The 20,746-nt window shown below is 34.9% G+C and overlaps 1 protein-coding gene across 1 annotated transcript in view; it reads left to right on the top strand.

Moving 5' to 3' along the window:
• The window catches only part of LOC123531588 (uncharacterized), a 31,467-nt gene extending 11,422 nt beyond the window's left edge, over positions 1–20,045 (top strand). The window contains exons 10-25 of the mRNA XM_053518213.1: positions 876–1,006; positions 1,405–1,503; positions 2,957–3,223; positions 3,492–3,707; positions 4,460–4,634; positions 6,212–6,379; positions 6,661–6,792; positions 7,482–7,699; positions 9,212–9,481; positions 10,351–10,540; positions 10,983–11,116; positions 12,048–12,360; positions 12,826–12,978; positions 17,506–17,634; positions 18,724–18,818; positions 19,257–20,045. Of these exons, the coding sequence (XP_053374188.1) occupies positions 876–1,006; positions 1,405–1,503; positions 2,957–3,223; positions 3,492–3,707; positions 4,460–4,634; positions 6,212–6,379; positions 6,661–6,792; positions 7,482–7,699; positions 9,212–9,481; positions 10,351–10,540; positions 10,983–11,116; positions 12,048–12,360; positions 12,826–12,978; positions 17,506–17,634; positions 18,724–18,818; positions 19,257–19,448 (2,882 nt within the window). The 3' untranslated portion in view covers positions 19,449–20,045. The remainder of the gene's footprint in view (positions 1–875; positions 1,007–1,404; positions 1,504–2,956; positions 3,224–3,491; positions 3,708–4,459; positions 4,635–6,211; positions 6,380–6,660; positions 6,793–7,481; positions 7,700–9,211; positions 9,482–10,350; positions 10,541–10,982; positions 11,117–12,047; positions 12,361–12,825; positions 12,979–17,505; positions 17,635–18,723; positions 18,819–19,256) is intronic.
• The last annotated feature ends 701 nt before the right edge of the window (positions 20,046–20,746 follow it).

The following is a 20,746-nucleotide window of genomic DNA, read 5'->3' as shown; positions in this document are numbered from 1 at the left end:
TTTGTTCTCTGTGATCATTTCTTAAAGAATCATTCGTCTCCGCCTCTGATTCATGGTTAGAAGTTGTAAAATCTCTAACTTTCACAGAACGTAATATTACTTTTTCAGATTGCAAGAACCTTTTACTCTGCAAATCATTGTCATAAAACCCGTTTCATAATAGACAAATAAACTAATCAAAGAAAGTTATTGTCATCTCTTTTTTGTAGATATTAAATGTATTAAAAGATCGACTAAAAGGTGTTAAGGTTAGTATACGGCGCATTATCTTGATGCAAATGTACATGTAACCAACGTTATTTACACTGTTTCAAGTAACTTAAAACTATGAATCCCAAAATATAACTTTTATGACGATAAACGCCTCTCCGCGTTACTCAATAGTTCTAAATAAAGCAACATTCATAAGTTAGTTTAGAAATAGTGCTTTAGTTCGCCTAATGTGCTACCAGCTTCGCGGTAATTTATTTCAAATATCACATAAAACGTAATTAATGTGATACCATAAATGGATGAAAAAGGTCGGCTGGAAAAAAGTAAAATTATGCACTTAGCGGTGTTTCTCAGATAGGTAAAAAATCCAAACAATTTCCTTTATTTTGACAAAAAGAGATTGAACAAAACCATTGAAAAGTAGATTTAAAAGTAGATTTGTACCTAATTCATGAAAGGGGTAAAGCTTTGGACTCTTCGTAAAACCTTGGTTTGTATTATACAAGGATAATTTTAAAATTAACCTTGCTTCATTAATACTTTAAAGTCATTACCACATGAATAAAATTCAGTTTCAGAAAACTTTTTTATGTGGTCGGGAAACTTTGAAATAGTTTTATTTAAACTTTATGTTCAATCATAATGTTCTCTTCATTTTTTAGACGTATCACGTTTACAAGCCAGGGTAGAGAAATATCAGGAAAGTATTTCACACACAAGAGTATTTGGCAATGGTATTTCAAGAGGAGACCGGGAAGTGATGTTCAACCTCATCAAAGAAGTTCAAAGCAATGTAAGGCGAATTCTGATTGGTCAGTCTCAGTAATGCACTATTTTATTTATTTGATGTGAATCCATAAGCCAAATTCGCATTGGTCTATGCCTTTAAGGCACTGTTTTATTTAGTGTAATGCCACAAGACGAATTCTCATTGGTTTACATCAATAAGGTACTATTTTATTTGGTGTAAAGTCATAAGACAAATTTTTATTGGTCTGTGTAAGTTAAGGCACTATTTCATTTGGTAAAAACTCATAAGACGAATTCTTATTAGGGTTTACGTTTAAAGGGCACTATTTCATTAGTCTGTAGCAAACCTTAATGTTTTGGTAATGAATGATTCGATATTGAAGGATTTACAAAGTTGTAATGTGACATCATATATTTTGTATGTGAGTGTATTTTTTACAGTTAGATCAGATACAGAAAATGCTTGCAGAGTACATGAGAAGCGGGACGGATTCAATATCACTTCTGGCTAGAGCTCACGATATGAGATACCAAGCTGTTGTAAGAAACCTTATTTTAATTGAGTTGATTTTAACCCTCCTGTAATGAACTTGTCCATCTTTCAAAAAAAAATGGAGAGTACCATTATCTGTTAAAAGCGGTGCTTACGAAAAAGATAATGACTGATCAATGGCGAACAGTGCAGATTTTGATCAGACTCCAAGGATGTGCTAGCTGATCATGATCTACACTAGAATCAGTCGTGTCCAGCATGATAATGGTTAAAAAGGAATAAAATTAATGTTAGAATTTATGTTTAACGACGGGATCAAAGTTTCAGTGTTGGCGCCATGCGAGTGCATTCGCACTGAAAAATTTAAAAGTCTGAGTACGTTAAAACTTTTGTCATTTTACCAGACATGAATTTGCCAATACAGTATATAAATCTCACTTGCAATTGAGAGGTGCTAGTGGGTATTGTGTACCTGAGAAAAAATTGTCAACCCGCACGATTACTAGCACAGCCATTTGCATGTGATATCAATTTCAACTTGCGTTAAAACACGTGAATGTTATGAGGAACGTCTTCAATGTACCCTGACCCACCCTGACGGTTGGCAAGGGGACACATCCTCATAGGCCTTACTTCACTGTGAGTCAGTGGACAAAACTTGACGGTCCTTTCTTTATTGTGGGCAAAGGGGAAAGCCCTCGGGTGTTAATATTTTTTTATAGCGAATTCTTATCTAGATCTACTCGACAGATTTCAGGTAGCATCATTGTAACAAATGATCACCCTTACACACATGGGCATAATATGTCAAGTGCTCTAATGGGTATGGAATTTTCCTTCCAATTATTTCTTCTCGAATACAATATAAATGGAATTCGACTACATATGACCAAGATTTTCCTCCTAACGGACTCAAAATTGTTGGGTACGAGGCTCCAAGACCCGTTTATAATTATATTTGTTTTTGTTTGGTTTGCTGGGTTTAACGTCGCACCGACGCAATTATGGGTGATATGGCGACTTTCCATCTTTGATAGTAGAGGAAGACCCCAGGTGCCCTTCCGTGCATTATTTCATCACGGACGGGCACTTGGGTAGAACCACCGACCTTCCACAAGCCAGCTGGATGGCCTCTTCGTGAAGAATTCAATGCCCCGAGTGAGGCCCGAACTCTCATCGGTGAGGGGCAAGTGATTTGAAGTCAGCGACCTTAACCACTCGGCCACGGAGGCCCCAACCTAAAGAGTTATAAGTTACTTTTTCTCCAGAACCACTGGATGGATGAAAATTGTGGGAAGCAGTAAAATACATTTTAAAAGAATTCAAATAAATCAAATTTATAAATAGAATCAACATTCGGTTATATTAAGCTACTATCAGCTGTAATAATACACTGACTGTCATTTAATGCACTTTAAAATCCATTGTCGTTAAAATAAGTAAACAAATGATGAAAATCACAATCAAAGCGTCCATTTCACCAAGATTTCTCGTTTGTAGTTCAACAAAGGCAGACGACAACGCATCATGGACAAACGCGCGTCAAAAAACATGCAGCACGCTGCAAACGCTCAGAAAGAATTAGCTGAGTTAGTTGTCAACCAAGACGAAATCAAAAATCTATCCGAGGACGCACAGGAGTTCTATTTTTGTGTAATGTCCCAGAATACAGTTCAGGATGTGTTGCTAGGTGATGACATAGATGATGCAATAGGGTTTGGTCTGGCTGTGAGGAGGAGCGAAGTTGTTTTAGATGAACCAACATTGGTAACTAACTTTTTATAACGTGAAGGATGTATGCGTTTATTAACGCGAATGAGAGTGTGTTTAGATAAGTCTAACGTGAGGCTATTATCATTTATACAATAACGGTTGATTACATATAATAAAACATACAACTACATGTGACGGAGCCACGCTACCTCGTGCCAGATATTTCCATCTGTACCTTCACCCAGTGAAAAATTCTTATACTTTTTGTCTATATATTACAGATACCAGTCTAATTCATTTTATAAGTGTCTATATATTACAGATTAGACTTCATGTAATCAGTGGTACACTGGTAAGCCGGAATGCTATGCTTGACGCCTTAGAGTACAAGATCAACGTCAGTTCCCACCTAAAAGCACATGGTGGCTTCGAGTTTGATGAGAGTTCTCTTGGTGTTACAACTGTTGGCTCCAGTAGAGAACCAATCAACGCATGGCTACCTCTGTATGTCACAGCGTCTCACTGGGATAGAATAAAGGTGAACAGTGAAGTAGAGAAACCTGATTTATCTAATGACTTACCTATTCCAAGGTTTCTGACAGCAGGGTAGTAATTCTATTAACAGCAAGATTGTTAATTATTGTATTGTTTTTGTTGGGTTTTAACCAGCACCTACACAGTTATAAAGGTCATTCGGCGACTTTCTTGAAATCTTTTCATGGTAGAGGTAGACCTCAGATGCCCCTCAAAAGCATAATTTCGGGTACGTCGGACACCTGAGTAGTGCCACCGACCTACTATAAGTCAGCTTGAAGTCATCCTCACATGAAAGAATTCTACTCCTTAAGTGAGGTTTCGAACCCATAGCAGTGTTATAACAGTCATTTACAAAGAGGTATACTACTGTTTGCAGTCAAACTTGTATTTAAGCAGCCGGCCAAGTGAGCGATACATTCTGTTTGCTTAACCTTTACCCTGCTAAATTTCTATACTGGACTGGTCCATCATTCAATTTTTGCAGAACCATTTATAATTTTGAAGGATTTGCACGGATGTGCAGGCTGATCTTGGTCTGCACTGGTCACAAAGGCAGAATCAGTTGCCGCCAGCAGGCTAAAGGTTAAGACAGACGGCTGCTTAATTCGTGTGACAGCTTGTTCAACTGAATATAGCTACCATAAAACATGGAATGTTAAGATACAAATCATCAGTTGATGTGTACACATATTTTTGGTGTACCAAATTTTTACACTAAGATAGTAATAAGCCCTTATTTTTATATCTGAACAGGTGATTATCAAACCAGCGCTTGGGTCTTTCTGTACGTTAGACCCACTGGGTTACCATTTTAAACAAATGGACGTACTGTTTATGGTGCTGGGCTCTATGATTGGACAGTTGTCAGACAAGAACATTGGAGAACATCAACTTAAATTGCTCTTTGCTGTACTGAGAACATGTTCAGGTAAGACAGGGCCCGTTTGATGAGCGGTAAACGTCGAAAATTAAGAGGTATACTTTCAAATGGAAAAAACAATTTGTCATAATTTTCTTTGTTGAATATTGATACTGTTGACAATTTAGCTGGACTGTCTGTATCCGCAAAATGCACGTTCATGTAAAGTTTTGTTACAAATTGTGCTTTTCGAAAGGAGACAGAATAAAATAAATTAGGCATTTTGAAATCTGATGTCAAGGCCGGCTGCAGACTTTAAACGTTGATAAATATTGACCCAGCTTTATGAATACCCTCTTATTATGACGACTTGTCCGATAAATTCCTTAACTCTGAATTGTATTTTGGAAAAGTTGTGCACCTTTTTGGACTTGGAAAAATAAAGTTGAAATTAAAGTTTTGCATGGAAATTACTTTCTCAAGTATTTGGCTGATGTTTCACGCATAATTATGATGAGTGCATTTAAGCAAAGTTACAGATCAAGACCGCTAACTCTTCACTTAATTTGGACAAAATTCATATTCTAAGATAGAAAACCCATTTTACTGACAAGCTTTCGTAAAGGCGAGCGCGCTGTCATGATGCATCTCTTTTAAAATATGGCCCTGTAATGGATCCAAGTTTTTTTGTATTATCTCGAAAACACAGACAGAATGCTTACAGGATATATCGTGAGTCTATCAAAGGACCATTGTGAAAACCCATATTTATTGACAGTTATATGATAACTTTAATTGAAAGTTTATGAATAAGATATATGTTAATAAAATAATCAGGCTCACTTGCCTGAAAACCGGTCTTCTGCGTTTGCAGATTTACTGTCATTTGTGACAGCGCTGTAAAAATCACACGTGAAATAAACTGGGCACTGTGATTTACATCCGGGTGATATCCTTAATGCGTGTTCATAACAGACATATCAAATCATGCTCATGCTGGAATAATTATGCAGGTTGCGATCATTGTAAAATCTGTATTTTGACTTTAAATAGTTTGCGTCACTATCTATATTCATATTTTTCACTTAAAATGATTCTAAAGTCACTGCCCAAGAATACTATAACATTGAAAATTTAGAAAACATGTTTCACTGTTACAGTAGTGAAAATATGAATTATATTTCATCAATATTTCTCAATATTCAATAAGAAAGTGTATGATAAAGGTCGTATCTGTTACTTATGACCAATTTTTTGTGTTAGAAAAATGTCGTATCTGCCACTTACAACCTTTTAAGATTACATATAAGGTGTGATCTTAGACACAACAATTTTATAGTAAATAGCTCGTAAGTAGCAGATACGACCTTACGTTATAGACGATTGTATTAAGGTATATATATAATTTCTTAAATAGCTTTGGCTCAATAAATATATGACATTCGGTACTGTCGATATGTAAAAGCTTTAGCTATGAAGTTTCAATATGGATAAGCTTCCTTTCGGCGGCTCACGCAATCTGTAAATCAAAATGTATAGCTTTATTTTTAGTATTCTCAAAATAACTCTTTTTTACTTACGAATTTTTTATTTCTGTGACGTCGCGTTGATACGTTTAAACAAACCTAAATTGTTCCCTATTTCAGCGTGTTTAGTAGACTTTGATAAGACGTCCGAGGTTTCGGAAATTGTGAAGGGGTTTGTGGCTTCTCCTGTTGGAAGAACTAGGGACGTTATACCAAATCTCCATACACTTATTGGCTACATCGTGGCATTACCATCAGAGACACAGAAAGAAATATTCCCTCACGAAGGTTTTTTTTTTATTATATTTGTATGTCTAATAATTTGTTTAATAAAAGGGAGATAAGCACAGAGAGAGCGATAGTGAGAGTGTGGTAGGATTTACCAGTTACTGAACATTTGTTCTCTGAAAAAAAAAATATAACAAGATCAGAAGTTACCATACCGTTATACTGTATCAGATAATGTAGTATAAGGACAGATTGATTCACTTTTATTCATTTAATTTTTCCCTGTTTTATGACAACATGACAATAAGTAGTTTTATGAAATCGAATGCACTATTTCACAGGGTCGATGCGGCAATTCTGGCTAGCTTTTATATCAGAGTGGCTAAGACGGGCAGCGGGATCAGTATACAAGGACACGACATTAGTTGATATCAACGGCACCATAAACTGCTTGATAAATGGCGCCAATGCTGGTACGTTTTCATACTTTTGTTAAGATTTCATAGAACTTTCCATGAAGTAAAACACCACAAAATGTGCTTTTCTAAACAGTTACTGTTTGATAAAACATTACTGTGTCAAGGTTTTTTGGAAAATTCAAATACGAAATGTATCAATATTTTCATATAGAGTAGTGGACGAAATTAGGGTTAACGAATAATTGAACCAACAGATTATACACTAAGGCGACGGCTAGACTGTCATTTAAGGCATCAGAGAATATTGAAACATTTCACATACTATGTGTTTCAGCCACAGAATTCACCCCAGGTGCGTTTGTATATCATATGTAACGAACCCTTAAAGTCTCAACAAAATGAGACAGACTCATTACTTTGAATTTAATTTACATGTTGAGTTAATTTTTTAACCAATACCGATACAGTGTAGGTCATATGTCATACATCCAGCTTTTATGGTAAATGAAGACTCAAGGTGCCCCTCCGGACACTGGCGAGTACCTAGTAAGAGTGTAACCACCAGCCCCATAAGCCAGTCGAATGACTATAAATTGTTTTTTCTTTCTAAAAGAATTCTATACCCGAAATAATATTTCGAACCAGCGATTGAGGGGGAGTATTTGACTTGAAATCAGTGACCCTAAATAAAACGAAGATAGCGCGACTATACTTTAAAAATTACATTATGTCCCCTTTAAAAGCAGATGCTGTGGAAAGGAAACAAGAGAAACCAGTTTGCAATTATGCGAAAGAATTGGAAAAAATGTGTCTTCAGGGAGATAGCATTAACGTTGAAATCACTGCTTTCGATCCGGCTGCTGACCTAAAAGATATTGAAGCAGATGTAGAACTTAAACATTCAGAAGAGGTTGATAGAGCAATGGAAACATGGGCAGAGCAAAAGAGCGGTTATCAAAAGGTAGATTTTGACAGATAATGTTTGTACGTTAAATCAATGTGATTTTATTTGTTGGATGCTTAACCTAGTAGGACAACAATGACGTCATATACACCGTATGAATTATTCAGCAAGCGATTTAAATATAAGAATGAAATATAAATTATATGAAAATTTCATAGAGAAATTTGTCAATCTATTTTCCATTGGTACAGAATGGGTAAAACTTTGTTGAAACCACAGAAAAAAACTTGAAACAAAAAGATTTGTTTGGTTTAAACGTAAGGTCAAGGTATCTTTGTGACCTGAACGCTCTTAGCAATATTGCATCTGGTTTGAATTAAACATATTTTATTCCTTCCTTTTTGTGACAACATATACAATGTACATATACAGAAAATATACTTTAACATTCTAAGAAAGGTAAAAGGGTTGGACCACAAGTTCATATAACATTAGTAGTTCGGTCCGTCCCCGAAGGTATATTTAAAGGAAAATTTTATATTATAGATTGCACTGTATTCTTATAAAAATGACAAAATGTAATTGGAAAAGAACAAAGTTAAGCGAAATGAATAACAACAATGTTGGAGAAGAAGTAGAATGATTTAACTGTAGAAATTAAAAGAAAGCTAGATAGATGGTAATATAAGAAGAGAGAGAGTCCAGAGTGTTCCAAGGGTCGTAACTTGATGTGTGGGGTACCACTGCCTTAAGTTTATATACTTAAGTAATACGGCAGCAATCAGATTTCTTAATGAAAACGATTTGTATGTTTGATATATTTTTGTACTTCTAAAAATATTAGTGAATTTTCTTCTTCAGTATAATTTTCATCTCCAAACAAAAGAGTACGCGTATTCAGTGGATGAAAATACGTGTGGCGTTAAAAAGCTGTATTCTTTGTAAAGCATAATGTCTACATTTAAAGAGAAAGTGTTCGGCATCTTCAGTATCGTGACCACAATCACATGCAGCATTGTCTCTCAAATGATTTTTATTTAAATCAGCATTTAAATTACTGCATTTATTACGCATTTGAGCATGGTAAACCGAGTACAGCCTTTCGCCAATACAAAATATGTAGGTACAGATGAAGGTTTGTATTTTAGTTTAAGTTTTGATTTAAAAATATGAATTGTGGATGAATCTCTTATATCGGATTCTAAATCGTTCCATAAAGAAGAAGCTGATGGAATAAACGAGTTAGCAAAAATTTGCGTACTCAGTGGAAGATATTCAATTTTACACGCAAAGAAATATATCCCGATGGCTTATTGTTTAAGTCAAGGATAATCAAGCAGTTTTAAACACGATGCTAACACTTAGGGGAAATAAATTTAAGCTGTACATTTCAACGCGTTTCCTTCAAACTGATGAACAGGTGTGTTTTCAGCTATTTGTAATTAAATAGTTTGATATTTCAAACTGTATATAAATATTTTCTCATTTAGAAACGGTGCGGCTTAAACAAATTCAGAAAATACGGTAAAGCGAAACATTAAACAAAATTTGCTTCTATTCTGAATTCAGAATTTAGATCAGACGAAGAAGTATAAAGCAGCACTACGACAGGTTAATGAATGGCTAAATGATAAATGTGTCATCTCAGTAATATCCAAACATCTAGAGAATGACAGTAATAAAGATGATGAGGATGCTAAAGGAGCTGCGGGGTCTATGGAAGCGTCAAAAGAACCACCCGAAAGTGATGCGCAGAGAAAACAAGAAGACACAGAAGCAACTGGTACTAACTATGATGTCGAGAATATCACTGATTACATTCTGAAAGTTATTGCTAAGGTATTATAAGATTCAGCTACTCATTTATACAAAAGTTTTACTTATGACTGAGCGGTCATTTTGTTTGGCACACATAAAGAGCGCATGCGCATTAAAATCAGAACATCCGGTTAAACAACAGGGCAACTAACGGCGTTGTAAATTCGTCTATTGTAATGGTAAGTTACCACCCAGAAATTAAGGGTTCAGACCTAGTTAGTCTCTTACGCTGTTGATGTTTGTGGTCTTGGGGGCTGGTTTCGGAACGTGGCTTTCCCTATTGAATAATCATTCTTGCTTTTTTCCTCTTCCCAAAACATCTTCACGACTCCCCAGCTTTTATATCTTGCATGCTGTTAAAATGTATTTGGAATTTTGAAGGTACAATGTACCAATATATATCTTTCCACTACAGTTTCTATTTGTACCTAGTCTACTGTGCGATGCATGACTCTAAGCAATGCTCTGTGCTTCCGAGAAATCTACCTTCACCATTTATTTTTCAAAATAGGAAACAAACGATGATATTATTAGAAATGGAGCTGATGAAAAGGCAAAATGTACTCCCATAAACCAAGCATGTCATTTACACGTTCATTTCATTGTGTATATGTGTACTTGTATATGTGTTTGTAATAGACAAAATGTTTTTAGGTCAGCAGCTTCAGATATTTCTGGGAATTGTGATATATCTCAGCTTTGCTAAAATGAAGCCAGTTCTTCCTTGAAAATGATATTTTGGTGATACCTTCACATTATGTTCAAGTCAGCATATGCAGATTTTCTGACTTATTTTTCAGCGCGTAGATATAGGTTTATCATAAGAGACTGAATAAGAGTTAGATAATATCCATGATATCATAATAAGTGATTTCGTTGACATTTTGTAGGTGCAAAACAGACTGAAGAGGTCAACATATCCAAACATACTTTCTTTACCTGGGATGATAACATTTGTAAATACCTGGCTAGCGAATGAACATAGCATGGGCGATATTGATGCTAACAGTGGAATAGCCCCTGACAAATGGATTGAGGAAATTAAATGTGCTATCAATGAATCGTATATACAGCTAAAATGTAAGCATGTTGGTACAGATATTTTGTTTAAGATACATGTGTAAAACGGTAAGATTATACGAACTATAATAAATGTTACAATGAACAGATGTCAACAGTAATTCTAGCATAAAACTGCTGTTCTTGCCACTTTTCGGGGGTGTTTTAACAGGAGAGAAAACGTGTGTTAACAGAGAGATTATCGCGCTCGCGTGCTGTTATAACACCTTTTTATATATGCGCGTTCCGTGGCAAAGCCTAAACGTCATTCGCCCCCAAAACGGATAATTCAAAACGACATGACGTCAACGTAAAAAAAAAACAACTTAGACATTCCCGCGCATTTCGTGGAAATTTTTTGGAAATTTGTGCATTGTCATTTGTTCAATTTTTAGTACACACACCATGTGCTTATTTGATATTAATTTCTATTATAGTTGTATTTTTCAAATTGATTTTTCAGCTGAAACAAAAAGAGAAGATAAATCAGGAACTGTACAAACAGTTGAAGTACAGGGAAAGTTGAATGAAGAAATATTGAACGTGTCTGAGACAACAGGTGTTGAACAAACTGAAAAGTCTGCTGGTACAACAGAGGTAGGTACTATATCCTTGGTGTGCTGGACATCAGTCGCAAAACCTTTTTATGACAAGTCTAACCATTAAGCCTGCTGGCGGCAAGTGATTCTGCCTTTGCGACCAGCGCAGACCAAGACCAGGCTGCACGTCCGTGCAGACTGAGTTGATCTGCATTGTTCGCTATTCAGTCAGTAAATTTTAAGTGAACACCCCTTCGAAAAATGTTAATGGGCCACAAATTGAATGATGGGTTGGTCCAGTTTAGGAAATTAGCGGGGTAAAGGTTAAATTCTGTTGAAAACAACCTTTATGCAAGTTCGGTGTACATGACGTCGTATCATCATGATCATGTCGCTGAATATCACACGAAAACAAGTCTCGAAAGTAAATCGATCAGTAATAAAAAATGTATGTTTGTACCATTTATTAGACAATGGTATGATAAATCATTGTGCAACATTCATATTAATTTCCTGTGTGTACTCTGTTAGGTAGTTCTTTTTTCATTTTATTGTACACCGATATGAATTTTTAAACTTAAAGATCAAACATGCGAATATCCTTGTCCAGGCACTGGAGATTTCTGAGATACTATCGCGTCTCCCGTCTAACTAAAGGCCAGTACTGGTTCTTCCGGGGAAAGATGGCTTCGAGCGTTTCAATCCTACACACAGGACACGTGTAAAGAACTACTCTGTCTGTTCGCAAAGAGTTAGGCATGTCTGTATCTAAACGATTTCTGTCTCTTTTCAAGAGCCTTTCTCTTGCTGTGTCCCTCTGGTCCGATTGTTCTGCGTCTGTACTTGTAGAGGATAAATCTGGGGTACTGAATGGTGCCTTTGTATGTAAAGCGCCTTGAAACGTGTTCGTCATGAAAAGATAGCTGTACTAATCTGGTATAAAATAATATAATATGTGGTATATTTTATGATATATGTACCCGCTTTAGCAACTTGTGAAAGACTCCCAGTCAGATGCAGATCAGGTAGAGGATGACAATGAAGGTGACAATAATGACGATGATGACTTTAGTGATGATTATGATTCTGATGATTATACGGCTGTAAGTGCTCGAAAAAGTAGAAAGACAAAATCTAAGAAATCAGGAGAAATGATATGTCTACCACAGATTATCCGATTGATCGACAAACAAGCTGACGTAGTGCAGACTCTAAGAGCCATGCTATGTCAGGCTGTCCGTTTCCATAGCAACAGCAGTGCACGTGCAGCCAGTGCTGATAAGCAGCTGTTGGACATTAAAGGTAAGATTATCCATCAACAGAAATTTGTGTAAATAGATATACTTATAACGGTAAATATAAGCTGACAGATTCATATAAGCATACTGTTAAAGGAAATACTATTTATTGCTTTTGTCTTTTCTTCTTATCACGCCAAGTTATTTTGGTTAGTTAGTGACGTTTCCAGCGTTTTGTTGGTGCCCAAAGACCCAAGATGCCCTCCCGACCAAAGTTACAGGTACAGGCGGACACCAGGACAGAAATACCGGTCTTTCGTTAGCCAATTGAACGACTGCCTCCAATTACAAATTAACCGATAAAAACGAATAATTTCGTCATTTTAAATATGTATTATTGGTATTCCCCAGATTCAAGTTAAAACAGATTGTGTTTTCAGCTACAAACAGTATTGTTTTGTAGCACGTGAAATGTTTTGGTTAAAAGATTTTCTGTTCTTTCACTGCTGTACATTCTTCCCTTTACAAGATGGACAGGAGACGGTTATAGCAATACTTGTACTGAATCACAAGTTTCTAGATGAATTTAAAGTAAATGCAAGAAAAAGTGCTGTGGAAAGGGCATTGTGGAAGAGAGCAAATTACTGCATGCTGTGGGCAACGACACCATGGGCTTTCGTTGGTAAGTAAGCATGCGGTCATATATGTTCAAACAACTTAACAAGTGTAAGAGAATCGATTTGGGAGGGAAAAAAAAGACCCAACAAATTACCTGTTCCTTGGGATGTTAAAGGATAAAAGTGAATTATGAATACATTTATATCATTTTTATCAGCTTACAGATACATATTTGGTCTTGTCCGCCTGTCGTTCAATAGCCATAGCGTCACATTATAGGTTAATATATGGAAAAAAACTGGCAGTTTCCCTGCGAATATGTGAAAATCTAGCGAGGAGATGACATTTGCTTATTGGCACATCCAGTTAGAATCTATATACATGTACCACAGCAGCGCTATTGTCCTTTGATTTATTAGAAACTGCACAATATTTCTCTATCCAGTGCCCTATTAAGATACTCTGTGTAGCAATTTCTGTTCACCAGCAAATACTTCAAAGCAAGTGTATTCTTGCTTGCTTTTTCTTATAAAAGTCATTGTCCCTGAAACTAAATAAAGCTATTTCTGTAAAGTCAAGTCCTGCTGCGTCCAGAGATTACAAGTCAAAGGATTTGCTTGTTTGATTTTGCTCAAGATTATTCATTCATTATTTAAAAAATGATATATCCCATTCAGTGATTTGCCATTGAATAAAAACATTGTTTGGAGTTTAGATGCGGAAGAATTATATCACGAGGGCGCATTTAAACTGAAACTAAATCTGAACGATGAACCATGGTAAATTAGACGATAAATCACAAGAAGGCCTTGATTGTTTTCATTCTGACATGCTCATTGACATATTTTGATAAATATTAATACAGAACATAACAGAAACTTTATTTCGACTTAAGCATTTACAGCTCATCGTCATAAATGATGATCACAATATACATTTATACATTTACAATATACATTTACAGTTTTACAGATATATATGGAATATTATAATAAGAACATGTAGGTAAACAAAAACGTACATGCAATGTATGAGAGTGTTTAACTTGGAATACACAAGATATGCTCAATTGTTAAGTACATCATTTCTAAGTTTAAAACCTTTAGTACAAAACGTAGCTAATTTATTTAACACTGACTTTTTATCCGAGTTGAGTAAAACAATAAACTTGTACATACTGGGAGCTGTATAAAAATATCTTTGTATATATGTCTTTCTTAAATCGCTATATAATGGACAAATTAAAATAAAATGATATTCATCTTCGATGTCGTTTAAAGTACACAAGCAGCATTTCCTTTGATTTCTTTCTATATTTCTATGGCGTCCTGTTTCGATAAATAAATTATGTGAATTTAACCTTATTTTCGCCAGCGCATTTCTCATTTTAGGATTTTGTATAATTCTCAAATAACAAGCACGTTGAAAATCAAGCTTTAATTGTTTATATAAAAATAACGAGGAACAAGAAGAAACGTTAGTATGCCATTCTGAAATATATATATCCCGAAGACGGGTAGTAAGAAGTGGAACAAAAGAATTAATATTAACAGATTCTGGGTATAACCAAACATCATTAAAACCAGCATTTTGCAACAAGTTACGTACATTAGCTGCCCAGTTTTTTACATTTTGATTGCTGATTAATTGTTCTATTTGAGATCTTACGACAGTAGATAAAATACAATTACAGTCTTTACTTGAGAAAAGCTTTAACCAATATTTAACAATTCTAACGTACCTATTAATATATAATGGAAATCTTCCTAATTCTGCATATAACGAGAGAGAATTTGTAGACGTCTTTACATTTAAAAGCCATTTACAGAATTTTCTATGGATTCTTTCTATATTTTCAGCTTTAGAGAAGCCCCATACCTCACAGTTGTAATTTAAAATAGATAAAACATAAGCATCAAATAAATTAAACATGATATCCACAGATACATAAGATCCTTTTGTAACACTAAACAGTGAGTGCATTGCTTTTAATCCCTTACCAGCTAACATTTGAGTTGCCTTAATAAAAGAGCCACCGCTAGAAAATACAACACCTAGATAGTTAAAACTGTTAACAATTTCAATTTCTTTCCCGTCGTATGTCCATCTGTAATTTTGGTTTATTCTACCTCCTTTCTTAAAAACAACAATTTTCGTTTTATCTACATTTACAGTAAGGTTCCATTTTTTACAATATAATTCTAACTCATTTAAAGATTTTTGTAAACCTTCTTTCGTTTCTGAGAATAACACAGCGTCATCGGCAAATAATAACAAATATATAGATAATTGATCAAGCGTAATGCCTGCATCTAAATTATTCTGCAATTGCATTTCTATATCATTTAAAAACAATGAAAATAGTATTGGCGAGGTTATCTCCCCTTGAAATAAACCTAGGTTGCATTCAAACAAATCTGAAAGTGAATTCATATGACGAACACATAATTTAACCTCGTCATACATAGATCTGATTATCGCAAACATATTTCCATCAACGCCGCACTTAAGTAACTTGTACCATAGACAACTTCTATCGATCAAATCATATGCCTTTTTGTAGTCCACGAAACAGCACATGAGGCTTAACTTATCTTGAAATTGTTTCTGAATTAAAGCGTTTAAAATAAAAACTGCGTCTACTGTGCTGAAATTTGCCCTAAAACCAAATTGGGCATCTGTTAGAATATCATATTCCTCAGACCACTTTTTAAGTCTATTATTTAAGATAGTTGTAAAAAGCTTTGCAAAACAACTGATAAGCGTTATTCCCTGTAATTGTTCGGGTCGCATGGATCGCCTTTCTTATATAACGGAATGATAATTCCTTTTGACCAACTACGTGGAAAGACTTTATTTCGCCAAATATAGTTGAATAACATTTCAATAGAATGTGCTGTTACCTCAATGCTCTCTTTCAAATATTCGTATAGAATATTATCATGTGAGCACGCTTTATTTAACCCTAAACCTTTGACCGCTGCAAAAATTTCAGCCATTGAAATTGGCATATCAAGTTCTTCAAACGTACATTCTCCAGCATTATCGTTTAAATATTGACTTAAAAAATCGTCAACATCTTTATTATTGTTTACTTCAGTGGTTTGCGATAATTGTTGAAAATGATTTAAAAAATCTTGAATATCTATGTTTTCACCTGCAGGTTGGTTTTTGTTAGATTTAAACATTTTCCAGAATTCGCGCGGGCTCTTATGTTTCATTTCATTCATCTTACTTCCAAGCTTTCTATTGTATTCATTTTTACTTTTTCTACAACAGTATTTATAATCTCGCTTTGCACTCAGTACAGCCTATCTTGTTATATTATGCTGGACTTCATTTACCCGAGAAGTAATGTATCGGACGTCATGCGGCAATTTGACGTTATAATTGACGTCATAATGCTCTCTTACCAGTCCGCGCGTCAACCGTTGTTTATCGCAGAATAAACAGAGATTGATTTCCTTCTTTGTTTAACTAGAAATCAAATCGGGCCGTGTTAGAATTAACAAATAATCAAGGCCTTCGAGTGGTTTATCGTCTAATTTATCACGGTTCAGAGTTCAGATGCGCAGGAATTGAACCGAGTGGTTTAATATCTAAGCATCTGAACGATGAACCGTGATAAATTAGACGACAAACAACAAGAAGGCATTGATTGTTTTCATTCTTACATGTTCATGGAAATATCTTGGTAAAAATTACGCTGGAATTCATTTATTCGAGTAGTAATGAACTGGACGTCATGCGGCAATTGGACGTCATAATTGACGTCATAATGCTCTCTTACCGGTCCGCGCGTCAACCGTTGTTTATCATAGAGTATACAGAGCTTGACGTTTTTCTTTGTTTAACTAACAATCAAATCGAGACGTGTTAGAATAAATAATAACACACAGTTTTCAGCCTTCTTTGTTTAATAGGAAAACAAATCGGTCCGTGTTAGAATTCAAATTTAAGCGAATGAATGTGATCCGATATTTGCCCGTAGGTTATCAAATTTCAACAAAAAGTACTAAGAGTCTTGTGAGCTTTGTTAGATAATTCTTACATTTATGATTTCTAAGGTGATGCCGCTAAGTATTTCTTTATTTGGTTGTTTTGTTTTTGCTGGCTTCACGATTTCATTGTCTACGTATTTTGGTATATACAATAATCATGTACACGTTATTACACATGTTGAGGTAGGTGCGTTCTTGAGACTTGGTTATTTTTTTTATTTGTTAAATAGTTGACTAAATGCTTTCTATATAATTATGTATTAATTTTGTGAGTAATTATATATATTATATATATTATATTGAGCCGCGTCATGAGAAAACCAACATAGTGCGTTTGCCACCAGTATGGATCCAGACCAGCCTGCGCATCCGCGCAGTCTGGTCAGGATCCATGCTGTTCGCTAATGTTTTCTCTAATTGCAATAGGCTTTGAAAGCGAACAGCATGGATCCTGACCAGACTGCGCGGATGCGCAGGCTGGTCTGGATCCATGCTGGTCGCAAACGCACTATGTTGGTTTTCTCATGGTGCGGCTCAAGTGCTTTCTATATATGTATCAATTTTGTGAGTAATTATATTGTATCTTTTAGGATACTTGATGAACACGCATACAAGCCGACTGGAAGGTTTCAGCGCCCTTATTGACGTTTTCATGTCAACCGTGTCTGAAGATACAGAACTACCATATCTCAAAGAAAAGATCCATATACTTCTTACTGGTAATATATTTAAAGATACGTTAAATCATTACATTTCGCGAGGGACTAACGTTTATGGATTTCGAGAAAGCTTTAAACTTTCATATATAATTATAATGAACAAATAAAATTTCTGTTATTTTTAGTGGGAATGCTCATGTTTATGATACGAATTTTCTCTTCGTATCCGTAATAGCTTCGAACTCATGATTTTGGCCAAAATTACATTTCTTTCAATTCAATATATGGTCATGTTATGAACATTAGAACATGAGAATTGTCTGTTTCTAAACTATTTAAAAAAAATACTAAATCAAGAAAAATATGTCTTAGTCGGGTTGCAGCGGCAACAAAAGCTGTCCTACCATATTGACCAATACACCATGGAAGAATTCGTACTCAAAAACCATTTATATAAAGTTTCATAGTTAAGGCAGTTTACCTTTACAAACGCCTTTCAAGTTTGAATGGAAAAATAGTGAAAATAGTAAGCATTACTTATTCTAATGTGTTTCCATAAAATATAATCTGTTTGCAACTAAATTTCTCTTCCTTCTTAGATAATATGATATCTTGTAATTTTCTGTTTTCCCACAGTCTGGTCAGTTCCTTTAAAAATCTTATCGATACTGAAAGAGTGAACTAAACAGTTGAAAGGTTTTATAAAACATTGATTTTGTTTGTTTGTTTTGGGTTTAAACGCCGTTTTTCAACAGTATTTCAGTTATGTAACGGCGGGCAGTTAACCTAACCAGTATTCCTGGATTCTATACCAGTACAAACCTGTTCTCCGCAATTAACTGCCAACTTCTCCACATGAATCAGAGGTGGAGGACGTATGATTTCAGACACAATGTCTTTTATCAAATCGTCACGGGGAACATACGTATCGCCCAGGGCTCGAACACACGACCCCGAGATCCGTAGATCTGCGCTCTCCCTCTTGAGCTAAGCGGGCGGGCGCAATCCGGCGCATTAAACATTGATAGTTATAATTCAAACTGTTGATTATATTCCATGTAACATGAGTAGATGCGGGTAAACATTCAAGATTAAATCAATACTTGAAATAATACATATACATTGTATGTAATTATTTTTACTTAATAGGTCAATACAAAACTTACGCAGTACTGGACAACGGTAATCAATGGCTGCCCGAGAAAAAGATGGCCAGCAATTTTAAAAAGCTACTTGGAAAAGAGGTATACTCTAAATTGCTTGAAGTACTTAACGTCATTTTACACAGTTTATATATTGCAAATTGCGGGAATGAAAGTGTTTTGACGTTATGCTTAAACTGTAACTTCCATTGACTAAAGCTACCAGTTTACATGTATGTACCGGCAATATCTATAGCAAGTGAAAAAAGGAGACGTAATGTCCTATATGTGGACTCGTAAGTTACAGCATATTAATCCAAACTGTACGGATTTTACTTGAAGAAAAAATCTTCTTTAAAGTGTTTTTTCTGAATGAAGAGAAAATAGAATTTAATTTTGTTAAGTGTCGTAATATTGTCACCTGTGTATATATCATCTTTTATGACAGTTTAATATATAAATAAATACCAATTAAGCAGGTCAAGATTTTGTTTTTTGTAACACTTTACTTGTCAGTCATTTCATCTTTTGTTTATTTAGATATGGGACGAGTTTGAGATGGAACTTCGCTCCAGTGTTCAAATACACGTGTATCGCGAGTCAGATATTCCTAATAGGCACGGACACTGTAATTCCAATCCGTATATACCAAACGCCTTAAGGCGTAAACTGGGTATGGCACTAATGCCCGAAAACACAAGAGCAAAATCAACAAGAAAAAGAAGACGGTGACACCACTGAAATAAAAAAAGAACTTTCTCTCTTATGGATTCATTATTATTATATTGTTATACGTCGAGTTAGCTTTGATCAGATGATATACTTACTGTACACACTTGAGCAAGAATGAGAGGTGACACAGAATTAAGAGTAACTGGGTGTATTTACTGTTATAAGCAAATTGAGTACATGGTGCAGAATAAGAATCAAAATTAAACATGCGGGTTTCAGTGTTGGACATTATGACTGACGTCTGTTTGAACGTTCGTCCGTATATGTATCCGGTCATAACCTGAAACGTACTATATATATAAGTTACAATTTATATTGTTATAAAACATTCAGGTTGTGATCGGCAGATTACATATTCACCATATGCGACTTTGTATTCTCCGGATTTTATGATTACATCCGAAGAATGCCGAATTGCCGAACGAGAATGTATACTCACACGGAAATTGCCGAGTGTCATTACGGTATTTTGTGGGACAAAATGAAAAAGTTGAAAAAAAACTATATATTTGAACCATACACTTCCCGAAAAGGTATAGATCTAGATAGAGATAAAACAAACAAATTTCAGCTATGCAAATGGTCTCTTAAATTTGGTTCAGCGTGTTTTATTCCATGTGAAGAAACTTTATTGAATAGAATTGAGGTTGATCGATATTTATAATTGCGCAATAGTTCTTGTATTTTACAAATATTTTGTTTCATTTGTAACATCAACTAATGATGACTTCTTTACCATGTACGTATTTATATAACGAATATACTTTGTGTCTGTGATAAGTCTCTATATAATACTCTTATATAAATGGCAGTTTTCTTGTATGTAATTTGATATGTTTATGGCAAGTATATATATTGCATTTTTGCAACTTGTATGTAAATATAATGATGTATATTTATCTTTCCTCATTTAATTCGTTCTAATGTGGTGGCTTCTTGTGATACTCGAAGAAATAAATGAATGTAAAAGTGGATTGCAATGCGTGAACTACCATCTCGGCAAATTGCCCAACTTTTCAAAAATTAATGCATTTGATTCAAAATAGGCATTTAACGGTGTACCGACTTTTACAGATGTTTTTTTGGTATACCTTACCAACGAACATTTTTTTGTACAGTATATATTAATGAAACGCATCTATACATTAGCGCATAATGCAACATGTGTTGATTGTTTATTAAACATATCAGACTTTCATGTTTATATTTAACGTCATTGAAAATGTTTCCAACTTCTCGCTCAGTAGACATAGAGCGACAAATCTTGCTTTTGATGTATTATACACTGGTTCATAAAT

Source organism: Mercenaria mercenaria, chromosome 11 (genome assembly GCF_021730395.1).
Source record: "Mercenaria mercenaria strain notata chromosome 11, MADL_Memer_1, whole genome shotgun sequence".
Taxonomy (NCBI): Eukaryota; Metazoa; Mollusca; class Bivalvia; order Venerida; family Veneridae; genus Mercenaria; species Mercenaria mercenaria.
The sequence above is the reverse complement of the archived record's forward strand: the minus strand, read 5'-3'. Positions and strand labels throughout refer to the sequence as shown.